This window comes from Pteropus medius, unplaced genomic scaffold, assembly GCF_902729225.1.
Source record: "Pteropus medius unplaced genomic scaffold, Ma_sr-lr_union100, whole genome shotgun sequence".
NCBI classification, from domain to species: Eukaryota; Metazoa; Chordata; class Mammalia; order Chiroptera; family Pteropodidae; genus Pteropus; species Pteropus medius.
The window spans coordinates 1,045,069-1,063,194 of NW_024350923.1; the positions used below are offsets into that span (position 1 = coordinate 1,045,069).

The 18,126-nt window shown below is 66.3% G+C and overlaps 1 protein-coding gene across 2 annotated transcripts in view; it reads left to right on the forward strand.

The window, feature by feature from the left end:
* The window catches only part of LOC120584610 (39S ribosomal protein L23, mitochondrial-like), a 7,064-nt gene extending 602 nt beyond the window's left edge, over positions 1-6,462 (forward strand). Inside the window, exons 1-5 of one of the 2 annotated variants that reach the window (XM_039840370.1) lie at positions 809-858; positions 1,614-1,736; positions 2,508-2,590; positions 3,207-3,280; positions 6,261-6,462. In XM_039840370.1, the coding sequence (XP_039696304.1) occupies positions 824-858; positions 1,614-1,736; positions 2,508-2,590; positions 3,207-3,280; positions 6,261-6,428 (483 nt within the window). In that variant the 5' untranslated portion in view covers positions 809-823 and the 3' untranslated portion in view covers positions 6,429-6,462. Of the gene's footprint in view, positions 1-808; positions 859-1,613; positions 1,737-2,507; positions 2,591-3,206; positions 3,281-6,260 lie in introns of those variants that run through there. The other variant, XM_039840371.1, reaches the window with a different exon arrangement.
* The last annotated feature ends 11,664 nt before the right edge of the window (positions 6,463-18,126 follow it).

An 18,126-nucleotide genomic window follows, 5' to 3' on the forward strand; every position in this document is an offset into this window, starting at 1 on the left:
GGGAGAGGGTGGGATCACGGATGAGTCACCCTTGGGGCCACAGGGCGGGAGGGCTGGTGGCAGCCGGCCAGCTTGTTGTTTGGAGGAGGGAGGAGAAATTCTGATCTCCACTTGAGAGCTGTTAGGTTGAGGTGCTTGCGAAACACCGTGGGGAGCAGTCAGGGAGGCGGTGGGGGTGGGCCCCGCAGGGGCGCGGGGCCTCAGGGAGGCCCTGAGCCGTGTTCCAGGACCCAGCAGCAGGGTGGTCAGCAGCATGGATTGTTCCCGAGCCGGGGGGTCCTGCGCCAGGGTGTGGGGGTTGGAACAGCACTGCCACCTCGGCCACCCCCTGCCCAGCGGCGGCCTGGGGGGCTTGGGAGACAGAGGCGCTGAGGCAGTGTTCCCGCATTCAGCTACTCGTGCGCCCCAGTCTTTGCCCCCCTGCTGTGGTTGGTCACCAAGAGAAAAAGGAGCCTCTTGGGTGGCCACAAGGGTAAAACGAGGTAGGCCCTGTCCACCAGCACACGTCGGCCGTGCCTGCCCTGCCCAGCAGCTAGAAGCGACAGCTGCCTCGCGCCGCCTCGGTCGCCCGCAGACCCCGGGGTGGACGGCACCCAGACATTCAGTTCAGCGCCTGTTGGCCACCAGCGCCCTGGCCTATGCCAGGGGCCCGAGCCCTGCCCTCGGACCCCCACTGCTGTGCACCTCCACACTGACCTGCACTGTCCAGACACCCCAGGTGCCCACCCAGACCTGCTGACCCCCAGCCCCCCTCCCTCTCCCCGACTTGGGAGGCAAGAGGCAACGTGGGCCCTGACCACACGGAGCCCTTCTGTGCCGCCCCATGCCGGCCGCTGCAGGTCAGCCACCAGGGCCTGGGTGAGACTCTTAATGTCATCCTGTGCCCCTGCTGTCCCCTTCCCCCAGGAACTGCCCCTGGGCTCCCAGGAGACCCCCGACCGCCACTCACCCCAGCCCCGAGGCCTGGTTGGGTCTGGTTTGCAGTCTGGTCCTGCTGGCCTACCACCCTGCTCCAGATTGTGGGGCCAGCTGGAGGTGGTGGTGGGTCAGCCACCTCTGCTCACTCCATGGTTTTGGGGTGGGAGGTGGCATGTTGAGCTCAGAGTGGGTGAGCTGCCAGCACCGTCCTCCCTGGGCCTCTGACCCTGCATCTTCATTCTTGTCCTGGAGGAGCTGGTGCTGTCCCACTCACAGGGGGTGTGGAGGCGGCCCCCGTCCCCGTGTCCCCAACACTGAGGGGCTAAGGCACTGTTGGGGAGTGGTTCGTCAATTCCCTGTGGCTGGGCAGAAGGGACTTGTTGTGTGGGGCCCCCTCCCAGGATGGAGACAGCCGTGCTGGGGCCATGTGCCAGTGGGACCGTCCCTTTGAGCAAGCTCGTGGCTGAGCCTCGCGACCAGCCTGTTTGGGGGGATGTGGAGGGAATGCTCGCTGTGGCCTCTGTTTCCTGTCATTCAGAGAGCGGCATCGGGGGGGTGGGGGCAGGCGTGACTGCCCACATTAGACAGACCACGTGGTGTGTGTGAGGGGCAGGTGGGGGAGCTCTTGGGGGGGGGGGGTTCCTGGGAGCCCTGCGCTCTGGGCGTCTGGCGTGGACACGAGCCTCTCCCCACAGGTACCCCCTGTACCAGCTGGGGAACCCCCAGCTACGCGTCTTCCGCACCAACTTCTTCATCCAGCTGGTGCGGCCCGGCACGGCCCAGCCCGCAGACACCGTGCAGTTCCGGATCCCCATGGAGTGAGTTGGGGCTCAGGCCGGGGCGCCCCCACAGCCCCCCACCGCAGCTGCTCCACGGGGCTCGGCGAGTGCTGGCCGAGGGTTCGCAGAGGCCGGGCAGGCCCTCTGCCCGGGGAGGCCACTGTGCCCGCTCCCTGTGCCCATGACAGCATCTCTGTCACTGCTCTTCCCAGGGCACGGGCCGAACCCCCAGGGCTGCCCACCACAGTGGCCAGAACCTCAGTCCTCCAGGGACCTGCAGTACTGGGGCGCAGCCTCCCTGTCACCCAGCCCGCAGGGAGCGCCTCTGAACCCCAGGATGGGACTGTCCCAGCCGTGGGCCTGGGGTGGCTTGAGCTCCATGTGGGCCGAGGGCCCAAGGGGCCCGACACGTTTATGGTGAAGGGGAATGGGTCCTGCCACCACGTAGTGGGGAGGCAGCTGCAGACGGGAGGCCAGGCTGGGCTCCCTGCAGCCAGGGGGCACTCATGGACCGTCCCTTCCCCTGGGAGTGTTCCCCGGGAGCTCGGCCTCTCGGCCTCTCCTGAGCCTGGGCCACAGGAGGGTCAATGGAACTGACCGAGTCCAGGGCTCTTGGGGGCCCAGTCTTTCCGTCACCTCCAGGCCAGGTAGGGGCCAGCTGCTGGTCCCCGAGGTTGGGCCAGCATGTCCCAGGTCCCGGCTCTTCCCTGCTGTGGCGGGCGGGGCTATGCCCCCAGCCCATGGCTCTCAGCCCATAGGCTGAGCTGCTTCCCGGCCGGGCTCAGATGTACCCCCTTCTCTTCCCCACAGGATGACCAGGGTGGACCTGAGGGGTTATCTCCAGCGCATTTACAACGTGCCCGTGGCCGCCGTACGGACCAGGGTGCAGCACGGTGGGTGCCTGGGCCTGGCCGCCGCCCCGCTGACTGTGTGGGCCCCCCACTCACCCAGCTTCTCTGGGCCACGAACCCGCCTCATCCTCGCTACGCTCCCTGGGGCCTGGTTCTCGGCCTGGGACGCACGGGGTGTCGAGGCCACTCCAGGGGTCATACTGGTCACAGTCACGGGGCCGAGGTGGGTTCAGGATGGAGCAGAGCCTGGATTCGGTGAGCTGGCTCCGCGGGCTGCTCTGAGCAGCCGCAGACCTCGGCTGGTCAGCCAAGCGTTTTCTTTGTCCTCTTAAGCCTTTCCCCTTCCTTCCCGGGGACCCTGTCTCCCTGTGTTGTGGGTCTGAAGGCCTTTGGTCTGAGGCGGGGACACCAGCGAGAGCCGCCACACTCGCAGAAGTGGCTCTGAGTTCTCAGACACAGCTGGGCCTTTGCAGAGCCCATGCCAAGTCCTGCTCTCGCCCCGCAGTGCGGTCTGAACCCAAGCCGCCACCTTCGCGGTGCACGTGCTGTCGTCTGCGGACAGACTGGTGCTGACGTGCACGTCCCCTCCAGAAAGGGGTTCTGGAGCCGTCAGAGTGAAACTTCGGGGCAGGCAGTCAGACGCCCCCTCCCCCCACAGGTTCCAACAGGAAGCGGGATCACAGGAACGTCAGGATGAAGAAGCCAGACTACAAGATGGCCTACGTGCAGCTGGTGAGCGGGGTCGGGCCACGGGCCGAGTCCTGCGCCCGCCGTGGCCGGCAGTGACCTCGTGGGGCACCCAGGCCAGGGTGGCCTGGAGCGGCAGGATCTCAGGGTCCACTGCTCTTAGTCCAGATCCTCGGTGGCGCCCCAGGAGGAGCTGGGGTTCAAAGCACAGTTAAGCCAGGGGGAGGGGACGGCCAGGCACTTGGAACTTCTCAGGGGCCACCCCTGTCGAGAGCCTGAGAGCCTTTGAACTTTGAACGGCTGTGGGCAGAGCAGGCCCACCCAGGCCTGAGGGATTTGGGCCCTGACGGAAACCAGATCAGGCCTCCGGACAGCCTGTCCCTGGTCGGTCCCCAGGCCAGGAGGCGGTTAATTGCACTAAGTGCACAGGTTGCTGCAGGGAGCCTGCGGGGCAGAGCCCAGACCTGTTTGCTGTGTCCTGAGGTCGGAGCGGACCCCCTCCCCTCTGGACTGGAATGCGGCCTCGGGCATTTCCGTCCAGGTTCCCCGTGCCCCTCACCTGGCCAGACCCGGAGTTCTCAGGAGTTAGACACACGTTTTCAAAGCCCCCCTTTCTGCCTCCTCCGCTGTGAGGTGACCCCAGAAGTGCGTGCTTTCTCGGGCGTGCTTCTGACTGACACCAGGGCCTTGTGGGCTCCAGGCAGGGTCCCCTCTGACCTGGGCGGGTGGCCTCAGCCTGCTGGCGCCACGGTGGGAACCTCCCGGGGCTGCCCGGCCCCGGGCCCATTAACTGCCCCTCTGCCGTGGCGGCCTGGGGGGCTTCCTGGGCTTCTCCAGTTTCTGTGTAAACAGCCAGAGCGGCGGGGCGTGGGGCGCGGCCACCGGCCACCGGCCACTAGATGGCAGTAGCGCCACTGCGAACCCCGCCCGCGGCCGCTCAGCTTCGGGGCTGTTGGTCAGGAAACCAAGTCAGCGTGGCAGCTTCTTGGGAAAACAGTTGCAGCTGTCGTCCTCGACAGGGGCCTCGTAATTATTTGGCCTAATATTTGCTGTGCATAAAGTCAGCCCGGGCAGGGGGAGAGCACCGCTGGCCTCATAAAGAGGCCTGTGTCCTCTGCGCTCAGCCTGCCGGCCGTCTTTGTCCTGGCATGCGGTCGCCACCCCGTGCGTCCGCATTCGCCACGAGGCCCTTCGCAGGCGAGCTGTAGTTACAAGTGGCCTTTGAGTCACCCGAGCCTCATGTTGTCCCTCGGCCCCCGCCCCCGACGCATGAAAACTGAACTGGGCAGCGCCTGGACCTGCTGTCTGCAGCTGCCCCTCGCTCCACGGGCCTCTCTTCCTCTGCGGACCCCGGGTGGGACAGACAGGCCGCCCTGCTGGGCACAGACCCTGCCACTGCAAAGTCAAATTTGTGATGCCCCCGGCTCCCGTGGCCAGGAGGTCGGGTAGCGCCTCTGAGTGAGGGACCCTCCTCTGTCCCCTGAAGCTGAGGCCGACCTCCCCGGAGTGTCCCTTTGGGCCCGCTTGGGGCTTCTGAACACAGCTAATTGTAAAGCACACAGAGGGTCAATCAGAAAGACAGATTAAGTCGCCAGGTTCCTTGTGAGCCGCTGCTGCGCCCGCTGGGAGTCCCACATTCCCCCCCCCACCCCACAACCTGATAAACATCTCTTTGGCCCAAAGTCCAGCTCCAGCGAGGGCCTCGGTGGCCCACACAACAAACAGCGCTGACCTGGTGTTTACACAGCGGCAGGAATGAATGGCCAGCGGCGGGGCCCAGCAGGAGCCGTCCGCAGACAATGGCGCTGGGCTCCCAGGACGGCTCCGGGGCTGGCCTCCTCTCCTCGCTTTTTATGACATTTTTCTGCTTTCCTGTACTTTTCCACCATCCGCTTCTCTCTCCCGTTTGGAAGCGTTGAGGGCGTCGTTTTTGAAAGTACGAGGTGAATTTCTCTGGAAGGGGAGCCACAGTCGGCACCCACAGATGGTCACGGCTTCTTCCGCCACCCCCCCCCGCCCCCACAAGCTATTGCAAATTACCATCTTTGTATTTATTTAAAATGTCATTTTGGTTTCCCCACCTCAGAAAACTAGCAAATCTTACTCGATATAACTAAACATAACCCCCTCGCCCCGTTCTGGGCAGTCAGCCCTGCATGTAAACTATTGCCCTTTGGTATTTTAAAAAAGAAAAAAAAAAGTCTTGAAATGTGTAAGATAATCCTCCCGCGGGCTGGCTACCGAGTCCCCCACGGCTGCTTCTCGTCACTCCAGGCCTGCACCCCGCGCCACGTGACCTGAATGTATAAACCGAACATTCTCGGGGGGCGCACAGGCCGTGTCAGCTCATACTTGGCCGGCCGCCCGCCCACGTCCACATTTCTTTGCAAAACAAGGGTCTGCAAGAACCAAGCACGTTTTGCTGAGTTCACTTTTTAGAATTCCCAGATATGGTGCCGTCCTCACCTTCCGAGCCGGTCCGAGTAGCCCCCCAGCCCTTATCTTTGGAGCCAGAACCCTCCACCCCCCCGCACTGGGAGGCCGGCCCCCTGGCCCCGGCCTGGGATCTGGGTGCCCTGGGAGCACACATTCTGAACCTTTAGTGTGAGGCGTGGGCCGCCGCACATGCTCATTTCTTTGTCTGCCATTTGCGTTTTATTTGCCGGGCTCTGGGCTGGAGGGGGCGTCTCTGTGTGGCTAGAGGCCTTCAGGTATCGGGGATGGAAAAAGTTTCCGATGCTACTGGGGCCGTTTTCCTGCACCTGGCTCCTGCCGGCCACAACCGGCCAGCACTCCCCATGGAAAGGGGTCACTGTCGGTAGCCGTCCCTCTGCCAGGCCCACTGCCAGACAGAGGCCGGAGCCCAGCTGCCTAAGGTGTTTCCTCTGCAGGCAGGGACCCTGCTGGGGGCACGGGTGGGAGCCGGCCCTGGGCAGGTGGGGCAGGAAGGCTCTGTCCCGTTTCCTGTAGCGAACGCGTGGTGGCCCCAGGCCGGCCCTGCTGGAGCGGGTCCTCTCTCTTCTAGGCCCACGGACAGACCTTCACGTTCCCAGACCTGTTTCCTGAGAAAAAACTGGGCCAGGAGGGTGGCTCTGCCGAGGATGACATCCCGGCCAGGCTGCTGGAGGAGCAGCGGCAGAGGCAGAGCCGCGACCCCCGGCGCGGAGGTGTCCCCGACTGGTTCGGCCTGTGACAGCCCGAATAAAAGTGCCGCGTGCAGACGAGGACCACAGGCTCTGTCTCTGTTTCTGACGTCCGAGGGCAGGCCGAGGCCTGGCCTGCTGGTCATGGGGTGCGTCCCGCTTGTGCACACTGCGGCCTGGGTGCCCCTGGAACCCCTCGCACGGGAAGAGGGTGCACCTGGGCCACCCTGTCATATCCAGTTCCGGTCCCCTGAACCTAGCAGGAGGCCGGGACCCCCATTCCAGGGCAGGAACGAGACGCAGCCGTGAAAAGCTCCCAGAAAGTGACTGAGCGTCCATGTTTAGGACTCACGTCCGGGCGTGCTGTGAGGAGGGGCCCCCTGAGGGCCCGGGGCAGGGCGTCGCCAGAGGGTCCAGGCCCAGGCCCCAGTCTGGCCGGGGGCTGTGAGGGCCCGTGGAGACACCCAGAGCCAGGTGACACAGCCGAGGGCAGCAGGCGGGAAGGGGGGCCAGCTGTGGGAAGGCGCCGGTCCAGGGGCTCAGACCAGGGGATGGACAAGGGGACACTGGAGACCCTCAGCGGGTGGGGTCTGACGGGCCCGTGGAGCCGGGGCCCAGCTCTGCACAGCAGCTTCCTGCCAGCCGGCTGCAGCTCTGCCCGTCTGCATCTGAACTCTGCCCTTAACACCCCATGGGCCAGCGTGGCTGCCGCTCGGACACCGGAGAAGGGACGAGGCCACTGTGGGGCCAGGTCTGTGAGCGTGCGCGTGTTTGTGTGCGTGTCTGCATGAGTGTGTCTGCCTCTGAGCGTGTCTGCGTGTGTGAGCGTGTGCGTGTGAGCATGTTTGTGTGTCCGTGTGAGCGTGTGTGCGTGTCCACGTGGTTTGAGGCCAAGGGGCTTAGGCCTAGAGATCTGGGGAGCAGGGACTAGAAGGACCCCGGCTCCTGGGGGGCCCACCACTCAGGGCTCTCGGGCTGTGGAACATTCCAGAGCACTGCCCTGCTGTGTGTGAGCCAGGGCCCCCGCCCCTTCCCTCTGGGGGCCTTGAAACGGGAGACAGAAACAGGGGGGCTGGCTCGGCCTCTCCCCTCCACCCCGAGGGACACCCGACAGGATGGCGGCTTCGCGTACCCCTCCTGGAGGGTGAAGGTCCGGGCAAGCTCCGCCCTTCAGTGTTGATTTAAGTGGCGGGAGGGTCGGGAGTAGCCCGGACACCGAGCAAAATGGTGTTTTCCTTAGAGAAATAATTCATGGGGCCCTGCCTCCCTGAGGACCCCGACTCGGGGCTGGGAGAGGAATCTCATCCTTCATCAGCCGCAGCTCAGCGCCAGCCGCCCCCGCGCAGCTCCCCCGGCCAGGCCTGCAGACCCTCCCCCGCCGCACCCCAGGGGCCCCGTGGGCCTGCGCTTCCTGCCGGGGGAGGAGGAAGGGGCCCGGGGCTGGGGCTGGGGCTGCAGCGTCCTTGGTCTCCCCAGCGCCCCGGCCCCGGGCCCCCGGGCCCCTCCCGCCCAGCCCAGCACGGCGCTCTGTGGGAATGAGGGTGAGGGGTCTGCATCGGGCCCTCCCCGGCAGCGAGGGGAGGGCCGCGGGCGCGGGGGCGGGGTGACTCGGAGGACACGCAGGAATTCAGGAAGTGGACCTTCAGCTGGGGGGCTGCTCCGTCCCCAGCCCAGGCGCAGAGCTTTGAGGAGGGGCTGGCGAGCTGCCCCTCCCCCACCAGAAGCCTGGAGAGGTCCCCCTCGGCCCCCCACCTTGGCTTCCCTGTGATTCGGTTGCCCCTTTTCTTACACAGTTGGCCTCGCCCCATTGTGCTACCGCCCCCATGCATGGAGACCAGAGAAGGGGGTCTCCGGGCACCCCCCAGCCTGGGACCGACCTCCCCACTCTCCTGGGCAAGGCCCCACGTGACCCGAACAGCCTGTGCGCTCCGGCAGAGGGGACCTTTGCTGCACGTCCTCACAAGGGGCCCAGAATGGGGGCGGCCCCCCTTTCCGTGGGCTTCTCGTGCTGGGAGCCCCCCACTCCCACCCCGGGGGCTGGGGCGGGGAGCAGAGCCTGGAGCACTGCCCCCCACCCCATCCCTGTGCTGGTGGTTGCTGCCTGGCCCTGTGGGGGTCTGTTTACTTTGCAGGAGAGCAGAGACCCAGGCTGTGCAGCCGGAGGCTAGTGGGGAGGGGGCTGTGGGGGCTGGGCAGCTGCCTGAGGGGCCTCGCTCCCCAGTCCCTGCTCTGTGGCCCACAGGTCGCAGCCCAGACACCGCCCCCCCCGGCCACCCAGGGCCCCCCACAAGCAGGACCCATCTGGTCAGTTTCTCTCAGCATCTGGTTTTCCTCCAGGGCCAGCACGTTGTCACCTCAGCTCCAAATGCACCCCTTAAGTGATCTCACTGCAGGGGATGCCTGGCCAGGCCCCTCTCCCCGGAAGGAGCTCCAGGACACCTCTGAGGTCGTTCCTGTGTCTTCTGGCCTCTGTGTGGCCTCCACTGCTCTTGGCCCCCAGCAGGAGGACCGAGGCCTAGGTCTTAAAACACAGTGGAAGCTAAAGAAGCCAGGCCCTTAAAGGCAGCTCTGGGGTGACCGTGAGCTCGGGGCTCCCCTCCCACCTCCCGACCTCCACGCGCTTCTTAGCTGTGAGTGGGTGAGTGAGTGAATGAATGAATGAACAAATGGCCGGTGAAGCAGAAATTCGGAGAGTCCGCGTGGCCGGCCTGCTCCTGGCAGTTAGGAGTCAGCTCAGGCTTGGGCGGGCGGGGGTCTGGGCAGGCGGGCGGTGGCGCCGTGGCGGCCCTCACGTCTCCCAGGGCAGCTTGATGGAGGTACAGATGCTGACCTGAGTGCGTATCTGCCACTACGATCGATTTCAGGGCATGTTCCCGTTGCCCAAGCGCGGCCCCGAAGGCCTCGGCCGGCACTGCCCGCCCCCCGCAATCTGCCGTCCATCTCTGCGGATCTGCCTGTTCCGGACATTGCTTAGATACGGACCGGACGCGTGTGGTCATTTATGACTGGCTGCTTTCGCTCAGCAGGATGCCCTCCAGGGCCGTGTGCCTGAGGACTGAGTCACACTCCATGCAGGTGTGGCCTGCAGAGCTGCCCGCTGTGGGTGGGCATGGTCGCTGCCCGCTCCGGTCAATGGCTCTGGAGGTCTGGAGGGTCTCTCCAAGCCCCTCAAAGTCCCTGAACACTAGAGAGAGATGTGCCACGTCCTCGGACAGTCCCCACTGCAGAGGTCTGGATGTGCCGGTGCCCCAGAGGGCACGACATCCACGGAACTTCCAGCGGGGTCGGGGGTCGGGGGTCGGGGTTGGGGGCGCCCACTTCAGCGAGGCTGGCCCTGGAAGGGGGTTGCCGGGCCCCGTCCCTGTGCCTCTCTGCTTCCCCAAATGCTACACTCAGCTCTCAGCCTCAGAAGTCCTTGTCTGCCCAGGTTTGGTGGCTGTGCTCGTGGGCGCCGTGCCCCACCTGTGGCGGGAGGAGGGAGGCGGGGGCTCGAGATGACCCCCAAGCAGCAGTGCATGTGTGTGTGCGTGCATGGGGGCGCCTGTCCCATCTTTGTAACTGACTCTAAGTCCCTTCGGGGCCCAGAATCCACCCTCGAGCTGTGCCAGGATTGTCCCCGGCCTCTGGGATGCCTTGGCTCCCTGGGCTAAAGGGGCGAGGGCCTGGTCTTTGGCCCAGGGACCCATCTCAAGTTCTGAACCCCACAAGGCTTGTCTCCAGATGCCCTGAGACCCCCGTGGAGACATGAGGGCCAGCGGTCTGGGGGGCGCCCCGCGCGGGACCACTCCCCACGTGAGTGGCCTGGGTAGCATCTGCGTTTACTCCTTCCTGGTGAGATCATCCCCAGCTCAATCCCCAAAATCACTTCATTATTTCTCTGTAAATAGGGCTTTTCCTAGTCAAAATAATCAGCATTTTTCGCTGCTCGCACATCTGGCTTTGATCGGCCCCCGCCTCGTGGGGTGGACGCTGGAGCTGACACTGTGGCGAGGAGGGCGGGGCCTGAGTTCCTTCCCGCGCAAGGCCCTGGGCCCGCCCCGCCCCCCACCACTGTGCTCCCCGCCCGGGCTGGCTCTGGGGGGTGGGGGTCTCTGGTTCTGCCTTTTCGGAGTTGGGGCCGTGGGGGCACCCCTCCACAGAGATCCCCCACGACTCGCCTCCTGATGTCTGTCACCCCCAGGACAGAGCTGGTCACGTGACCCTTCCCTCCGGACCCTTCGCTGTCCCCTCTCATGGAGAGGCATGACAGGGAGGGTTCCTGAGCGCCCCCCACACCACCGTGTGGAGTCAAGTGAGGGGGGGCCCCCCCCATAAGGCGAGGGCCTGCAAGTCAGAGGCAGGCCAGTTCCTTCCGGCTTTGAGAAGCTCGAGGCTGGGAGGAGGCTGGTCGATCGGTCCCCACTGTCCCTCCCACAGGGGCACCCGGACTCAGCCCCTGGCACAGCCCTCAGGCCCCTACGGTGTCCCCAGTTTGGGGTGGCCTGTGGGCAGAGGTTGGCCCCTGTCTGCCCGGCTGTCCTGGTGGCCCCATCCCTTCAGCCCTGCCGGCCGGAGTCCTGGGGGGTGGCAGCTGTTGTGTTGGTGCTGGGTGCTGGGTGCACAGGGCTCGTGCTGAGGGGAGGCTGGGCACACTGTGGAGTTGTGGGTAGAGAGGCTGCTGTGTGCACAGTCACGAAAGTGCCCGGATGTCCTCAGAATCGACGTTGTCCTTGAGATCCAACCAGCACGGGTGCGTGGACATGGAGGCGGGCACCAGGGGACCCCGTGACATTCCATACGGTGCCGGGGGCAGCCGGAGGATGGCCCCTGAACCGGAGGCCTGGCCCCGAGTGACTGCTGTGGCCCACTCGGACGGACCGGGTTCAGACCCCGGGTGATAAGCACGGGGCGATGGCCGTGGGGGCAGCGCACGGGCGCTCTGGAGCGTGCCCCCCACCACCTGGCCGGGGAGCCCGACGAGACTCTGGAGAGAGGGCCTCAGAGAGGCGGGGGCGGGCGCTGGCGGAGGACCCCACGCTCGCCTCTCGCCTGGCAGCTGCGGGCGGCCCCCTCCCCGCATCTGGGGGAGGTGCCTCCCAGGAGCCTCTGCGGCAGGCCCGGGGCAGGGGCGAGGAGCCCTTAAGCAGAACAAGGTGCTGGCCTTGCACTTTACGAAGTGTTTGGAATTCCGAAGGCCCTGACAGCTGGACGCGCCTTGCCAGGCTCTCCCTGGGCCTTCACCGGCGGCCAGGGCCCTAAATACTTCTTATAAAAACCATGTCAGCCCCAAACTGTGTGATATCTGATTTGTAGCGCTAGTAAAACCCCACGCCCGCTGCCAGAGCGGGGGCGGGGGGCCTCATTTCCCGCCGCTGCGTGTGTGTGCACATGTGTGTGAGCGAAGGAGGGGGGGCGGCTCTGAGGAGGGGGCCTCCTGCAGCTCCGTGGCCCCCCTGAGCCCCGCGGAGCCCAGTGCTGCTTCCTGCACCCCACACGCTGCTCCCCGCTGCCTCCGCCACAGCTGTGGCTGGAGGGAAGGTCGCAGGCCTGGTGTGGCCCCTGGACACCCTCGTGGAGTGGCCCTGGAGGCTGGCGTGGCCAGTGGCTGGCGACCGGTGTGACTGCTGAGCTGCAGGGCTCAGAGAAGGCGAGGATGGGGGATGGTGCACCCCATCGGTCCCCAGGCCGAGTGGGCAGTCAGGCCCACCCCCACCCCCACAGCGGGGGCCACACTTGTGCTTCCATTGTCCTTCTGAGCCTGCCCAGGTGACCATACGGTGGGGGCTCCTTCCTTCCACGGCACCTTCCCCCACAACATGGGGCCTGCGAGGGGCCCAGGTGACCCCGGGCAGGCTGGCCTGCCACGTCCCTCCCGGAACACCGCCGACAATGTCCTCTTGACCCCGATCTGGAAGAGAGCCCCACAGCACCCAGCTCAGGGCTGCCAGCCGGACAGGGTCTGGGTAATCAGCCCTGGCGGGGCCGGGGGGCGTGGCTGGGCCCCTCGAAGGGGCTGCTTATTAAAGGCCAGATCAAAGGGCCTGGAAACTGCTCGTTAGGGAGGCCGGCCTGAGCAGGCAGGCGGGTGGGGGGTGGGCTGCTGCCGTTCAGGGCCAAGCTGGGAGCCACGTGCTCCAGCCACAAGTCACCGTGCAGCCAGCCATGCTCATTGGGACCTCGGATGTGAAGGATCCATCTGAGGGTTTAGGGGGCCATGCGAGGCTGCCCAGGGGCATGTGCTGCCTCAGTATGGTGAGGCCCTTGGCCTTGATTATCTAAAATGTGGGAATGAGAGCACTGGCCAAGGAGGGGTCAGAGACCCGGGCCTGCCCCTCGGGCCATGTTCCCCTGATGCCCACCCTCCTCTCCACCCAGCTGTGTCCTGGCCTGCAGCCTCCCCCTGGCCGTCTGTCACCATGCCGCATCCCCGTGTGGCCTGCCACCTCCTGCGGCCCAGTGAGCTTCCTTGCATGGCAACGGTGTGACAGAGACCCTGGAGGTCCTGGTCCCCCGGTCGTGTGTGGGAAGGCTCACGGGGCGCCCACCCGCGGGAGACTCCCCAGGCTCCGGGTGTGTCAGTCGCATACGTGGAGCCGCCCCGTGCTGGCGCCGCCCTATGTGGCCCCAAATCAGGCCGCGTCCGCGGGAATGCAGTGTCTCCTGTCGGCCTGGGGCAGAAACCTCCCTCTGTGCTGCACCCAACCCCTGGGGCGACGGCGGTGAGGTCAGGCGGTGGCGAGGCTGACCCGCCTGTCACCCCTGGGCCCCGGATGGCACGGCGGTCCCTGTGGCTCTCTGCTCCTTAGCTCCCCTCCGAGTGTCCGCAGTGTCCCCGCTCCCCTCCATGGTTTTGGGGTGCCACCCAGGCCCCCACACAGTTTCAGGAGGGCCTTTTACAAAGGCCAGGCCCACGGCCACCCGATTCCTTCCTAATCTGCATCCCCCTCAGTCCACGGAGGCCCAGCCCGGTCTCCCTCCCAGCGCTCCGAGGGCTCCCCGCGGGGCTGTGCGCAGGAGGGGGCTGCCAGCCTCCTCGCCCTGCTAGGCCCGGCCCTGACGGCCTGCGGGAGAAGGCCCCCGGGTGCACGCGTGGCTGAGCGGGTCAGGGACAACACACTCAGAACTTCAGCGCCCCAGCTTCTGGGTCACTTGGCCCAGAGACCAGGACCGGGAGACCCTCCGCAGCTGCGGTGCCTGGTGGATCCTGGTGCCTGGTGGATCCTGGTGGATCCTGGTGGATCCTGGTGGATCCTGGCGCGTGACCACGCTGAGCTTGTCCCTGTCCCCAGGAAGGGCAGCACACAGCCTAGAAGTTGCCTCCTAAAAATAAAAGCGGGCGGGAGGTGCAGGCCGGGCCTGAGGAGGCCCAGGGGGGATTAAGGGCAGCTGCCATTCTGGTCCTGGCCTGTCCTCACCTCCCCGAACACCCCCTGCGGGTCTGGTCCCCGCCCCCCGCCCTCCCCACCTCACCCCAGCTAAATCCGCCGTGGCCCCTCGGCCGGTCAGAACAGGAAAACCATGTGTGCTAAGCCTCCTCGGGGGGCTTGGGGGTGAGGGGAGCCGACAGCTGACCCGGGGCGTGGACAGGGCGCCAGGGATGCCCCCGTCTGAAGGTGTCGTGTTGCTGGCCCGGATGCCGCAGCCGTGTGCCAGCCCGCCCGGCTCCTGCTCAAACCAAAATAGCTCGGGCGGTGGGACACAGCTGTCCATGTCGGTCAAGATGGCCCCTGCCAGAACAGCTCCTGAGCTCCCCTGACCTCCCCCGAGAGCCCCCGGGAGAGGGACGGGAAGGGCCACGCTGGTCACGCAAAGGCCCTTCCTGCCATCCCGATATCTGCCTGGTTCCCCTGGGCTCTCCTCCCTGCCCAAGGCCACACCGCTGCAGACAGGGTGCTGGGTGTGCGTCCTGAGCAGCAGAGGTGGGCCGCGGGGTGACCCATGGAGTGTGGGGTGCAGACAGGGAGAGTGTTTCAGGGACCAGACGGAAAGCAGGGGCACACGGGAAGCCTCGGACACCAGGAGGCTGTGGGGGGGGGCGGCCTGGGGCCGGGGAGGAAGGACCCTGCCGGGCTGGGACCGGGGCTTGCCTGGCATGGTCGGCTCGGCTGGTGGGGCGAGGCTGGGTAGGGGAGGGGGAGGCAGAGAGATGCCGCCAAGGCTTCTGCCTACTGCCTGGGCTGGGACACATGCTTGTTCACTGGGGCTGCGGACCACCTCCTGGGGGGGTGGGGCTGGGTGAAAGGTCCCAGGAGGTGCCGGGGGCGAGAGCGAGTCACCTCTGCGGTATGGCGCCCCTGCGCATGAGTGTCGTCAGCACGGCGACGCCGGAGGGGCCCTGCGGACAGCCCGCAACAGAGTGGCCCCCTGACTCCTGGTCCCCTCGGGCGTGGGACGGCCCGTTCCAGTCCTGCCCTGGGAAGCTGTGCCCCTGTCTGTCCCTGCCCGAGGCTCCAGTGGCAGGTGCCACACAGGGGCATGAGGACAGGGGTCTGACTGGGCGAGGCAGCCGGAACACCCCCCCATCCCTGGGTTTAGGGTCCCCCAGGATGTTGGGGTTTGTTGAGAGAGGGGCGTGGCTGCTGGTGGCCTGGTTCTCAGGGCTCGGGGCCATCAGGGGGGACAAGTGGGCCCCAGTCTCGGGGTCCCCGTCTCTTTTGGTTAAAACCGAGACCGGGCAACCCTGCCTCGGCCCCCCAGTACCCCTCCCAACTACGGAGCCCTGGAACCATTCAGAGCAGAGCCGGGGGGCACCAGTTGGAGGCCTGCCAGGGCCACCTGGCGGGGCAGTAGAGTCGCACAGCGAGAGGGCTGGCAGCCTGGCCCCTGCCCCCAGGCCCGGTCAGTCCCCTACGCCAGGCGCCTTCCCACCGCCCCTCCCCCAGAATCCAGGCTCAGAAATCGAGTCTGGCACTTACATGCATGAGGGCCCCCCACCTTCCGAGGGCCCCGCACTTTCCCAGGGTGCCTGCCTGGCTGGGGCGGGGCGGCCTGGGGTTCGGGAGCCTGGGTGTTATCTGCGGGCTGAGGCAGAGGTTTGCTCCAGGTGGGGCCTGCTCGAGACGCTCTGTGTCACCAGGAGAAACTGAGCCGAGGGCTCACCGGGTCTTCTGTTCACCTGTCCCCACCCCAGGCTGGCGCCAGGGCTATCCAGGGCCGTTCAGAGCCCCGACACCCCCCAGGCCTGGTCCCTGTGGGACGAGGGCTGCTGTGGACCCAGCACCAGGGCCGCGGGTGGGAGACAGTGTCCCCTACGTCGTGTTCCCTGGGGTGGCAGCGGTGGCCAGGAGGGAGCTGGATAGCACTTGGAAAGGGCACACGTGGTGGTGGCCGAGCTGTCCTTCCCGGCTCAGCTGTTGACCACTTGAGCCCTCCGAGTGGACCATGGGTCCTGAGGCCTACTTTGGGGTGTGAGGGAGAGGGCGCAGGCATCGGAGGGGGTGCCCGGACCCCGCAGTAGCAGCAGCGTCCGGTCCCAGCCCCGAGGGGCCCTTTCGCCCTGAAGAGCGGGCGGGTGTTTCCGGAAAGTTCAAGCACGCAGTGTGGATTGCAAAGTGTCCCCCCCCCAGCCCGGGACCCTCCCGCAGTTCCACTCCCCCCCCCCCCAAGGCTGCTGTCCTCCCCCCCCCCCCCCCTCAGGCCCCAGCTCTGCCTCTGGGCCGGTGTCCCTCCCGGCGGAGCGGTTGGGCCTGCCCCTCCTTCTGGGGCGGTGTCTTATCTCTGGGAAAGAGGTGACAGCTTTCTGACATGAATTTTTGTGCTGAAGTTTCAGCATGTCCTTTCAAAAAGCATTTTTTTTCCAAATAACACCTGGAGGGGAGGGACAAGGAGGACCGTAGGTCTGTTCACGTACGCCTTCAAATGTGGGCGCAGGGGGGACGTGCGATTTGTCGGGCTCCCCGTCTCCACACCTCCTCCCCGAGCGCAGGTGATGGATTCCGGCCACGTGAGCCTCCTCGCTGGGCTCGGCTGTGGCAAGACCCCTTCCGGCCGCCCAGGTCCTGCCCGCCGGCCGGGCCCCTGGACTGCATGGTGGGTCCCCAGTGCTGGCTCGGGTCACGCCGCGTTTAGGGCTCGATCGTGCATTGTTCTTTGCTGTGTGTGGCCAGCTCTGGGCAGGCCTGCTCACCTCAGCTGTCCTAGCTGTCCCCCACGCCCGGGACCCTCGGCCTGGGAACCGCTCCCTGCCCCCCGGTGATCCTTCAGGAAGGGACTGGCCAGTGCGTCTTTGGGTAATTGAAGGGGCCGCTTGGGAAGTTCCGTCTCGAGCCTGTCTGTCAGGTCATTTTGATTTGGGGATTTCCAAACATCGGGGCCACAAGAGGTCACCCCGCTGACCCCAGCCTGCCTCATTATGTCACAGCCAGATTGCTGTGACACCTGATGGAATCCAGAAGGCCCCCCCAGCAGGCAGGCCGGAGGTGGGGGCAGGGCGCCAGCCAGGGGGCTGTTGCTGTCAGCTCTGTTCACCCCGACCCACCGCATGTTGGCCAAAGCTGCCCTCCCCGCCGTCCCCAGCCCTCCCCTCGGCCCCCACCGGCCCCAGCACGCCAGCTTGAGCCGTCGCACCCCCATTCCAGCCCGGCTCAGGGACCTGCTGGCCGCTCTACGTGTCGGCCAGGCCCGCATGGCCTCCCTCTCAGCTTCTGACTCCTGCCTGTTCCTCCCAAACGTGTGGGTGAGGAACAAACCTGAGCAGAACCCTTCGAGCCCTGGCTGCACACCTCCCTCCCACCACCCCACCTGTGCCCCCCTAATCCTGGTGAAGAGACAGATGTGGCTCCCCGCCCAGCTCCCTTCAAGGCCTCTCCACATCCAAGGTCCCCGCCTCTGCCTCCCATGCCATTACTCCTCCTTGGGCTGTTGCTAAGCCCAGGCCTGAGTTCCCCTGCTCCCCAGACTCCCAGGGCTCCCTGCACAAAACTGCTCAGGGTCCAGCCTGCCACCCCTGCGCGCCGCTGAGCCTCTGGCTATCCGCTTGTGCTGGTCTGCCTGCCTTCCCCCCCCATCTCTGGGGCTTCCCTCTGCATATCAGTCCCTGGCATCACCCACTCACCCTCACCTGCAGCCCCCCGAGGGCTCTCCCCACGGCCCACCACCCGTCCTCCTTCTGGGCATGTGCCTCGGTCCCGGAGACCCTCCCTGCAGCCCCAGGCCAGCAAGGACTGCCCGGTAGGGCCCTGTGTCCCTCCAGAAGTGGGCGAGAGCTGGCTAGCCCCGAAGTCAAGCCGTCCTCCCCTGTGAGAATGGGGGCAGAGGGACTTTGGGGTAGGCGAGGGCACGTGGAAGGTGCCCTGGGGACTGGGGGTGGGGCAGCCCATGGCTTTCCGCCCCGTCCTGCCCCGAGGGACAGACACCATCCAGGGCGCTGGCGGCGGCCATGGGAAGGTGAGGGTCCGGTGCCCGGCCCGGGCTGGCGGGCAGGGGGTGGATATTTGACCTGCTTCCCTGCGAGGCTGACAGCCCAGCCTCGAGTGTCCTGCGGGCCCGTCTCCGGGCACAGAGCCGGCGGATTTGGTGACTCCAGTGCCCTGGAAATGGAAGACGGGTCAGCGGTGCCCAGGGCCAGGCAGTGAGCTCCCTCCTGTCCCCTCTAAGCCCGGCCCGTGGGCCCAGCAGGTCAGCAGTCTTTGCCCGTCCCGCACGGAGCCTGCCCCGGGGGCGAGGGCCACTCCGAGGGGCAGCGGGCCTCCTTCGGTGCCGCCGCTTCCTCCTGGAAGCTCCTCCTGTCCGGTCTCTCGGCCCTGCAGCCCTTCCCGACCCCCGAGACCC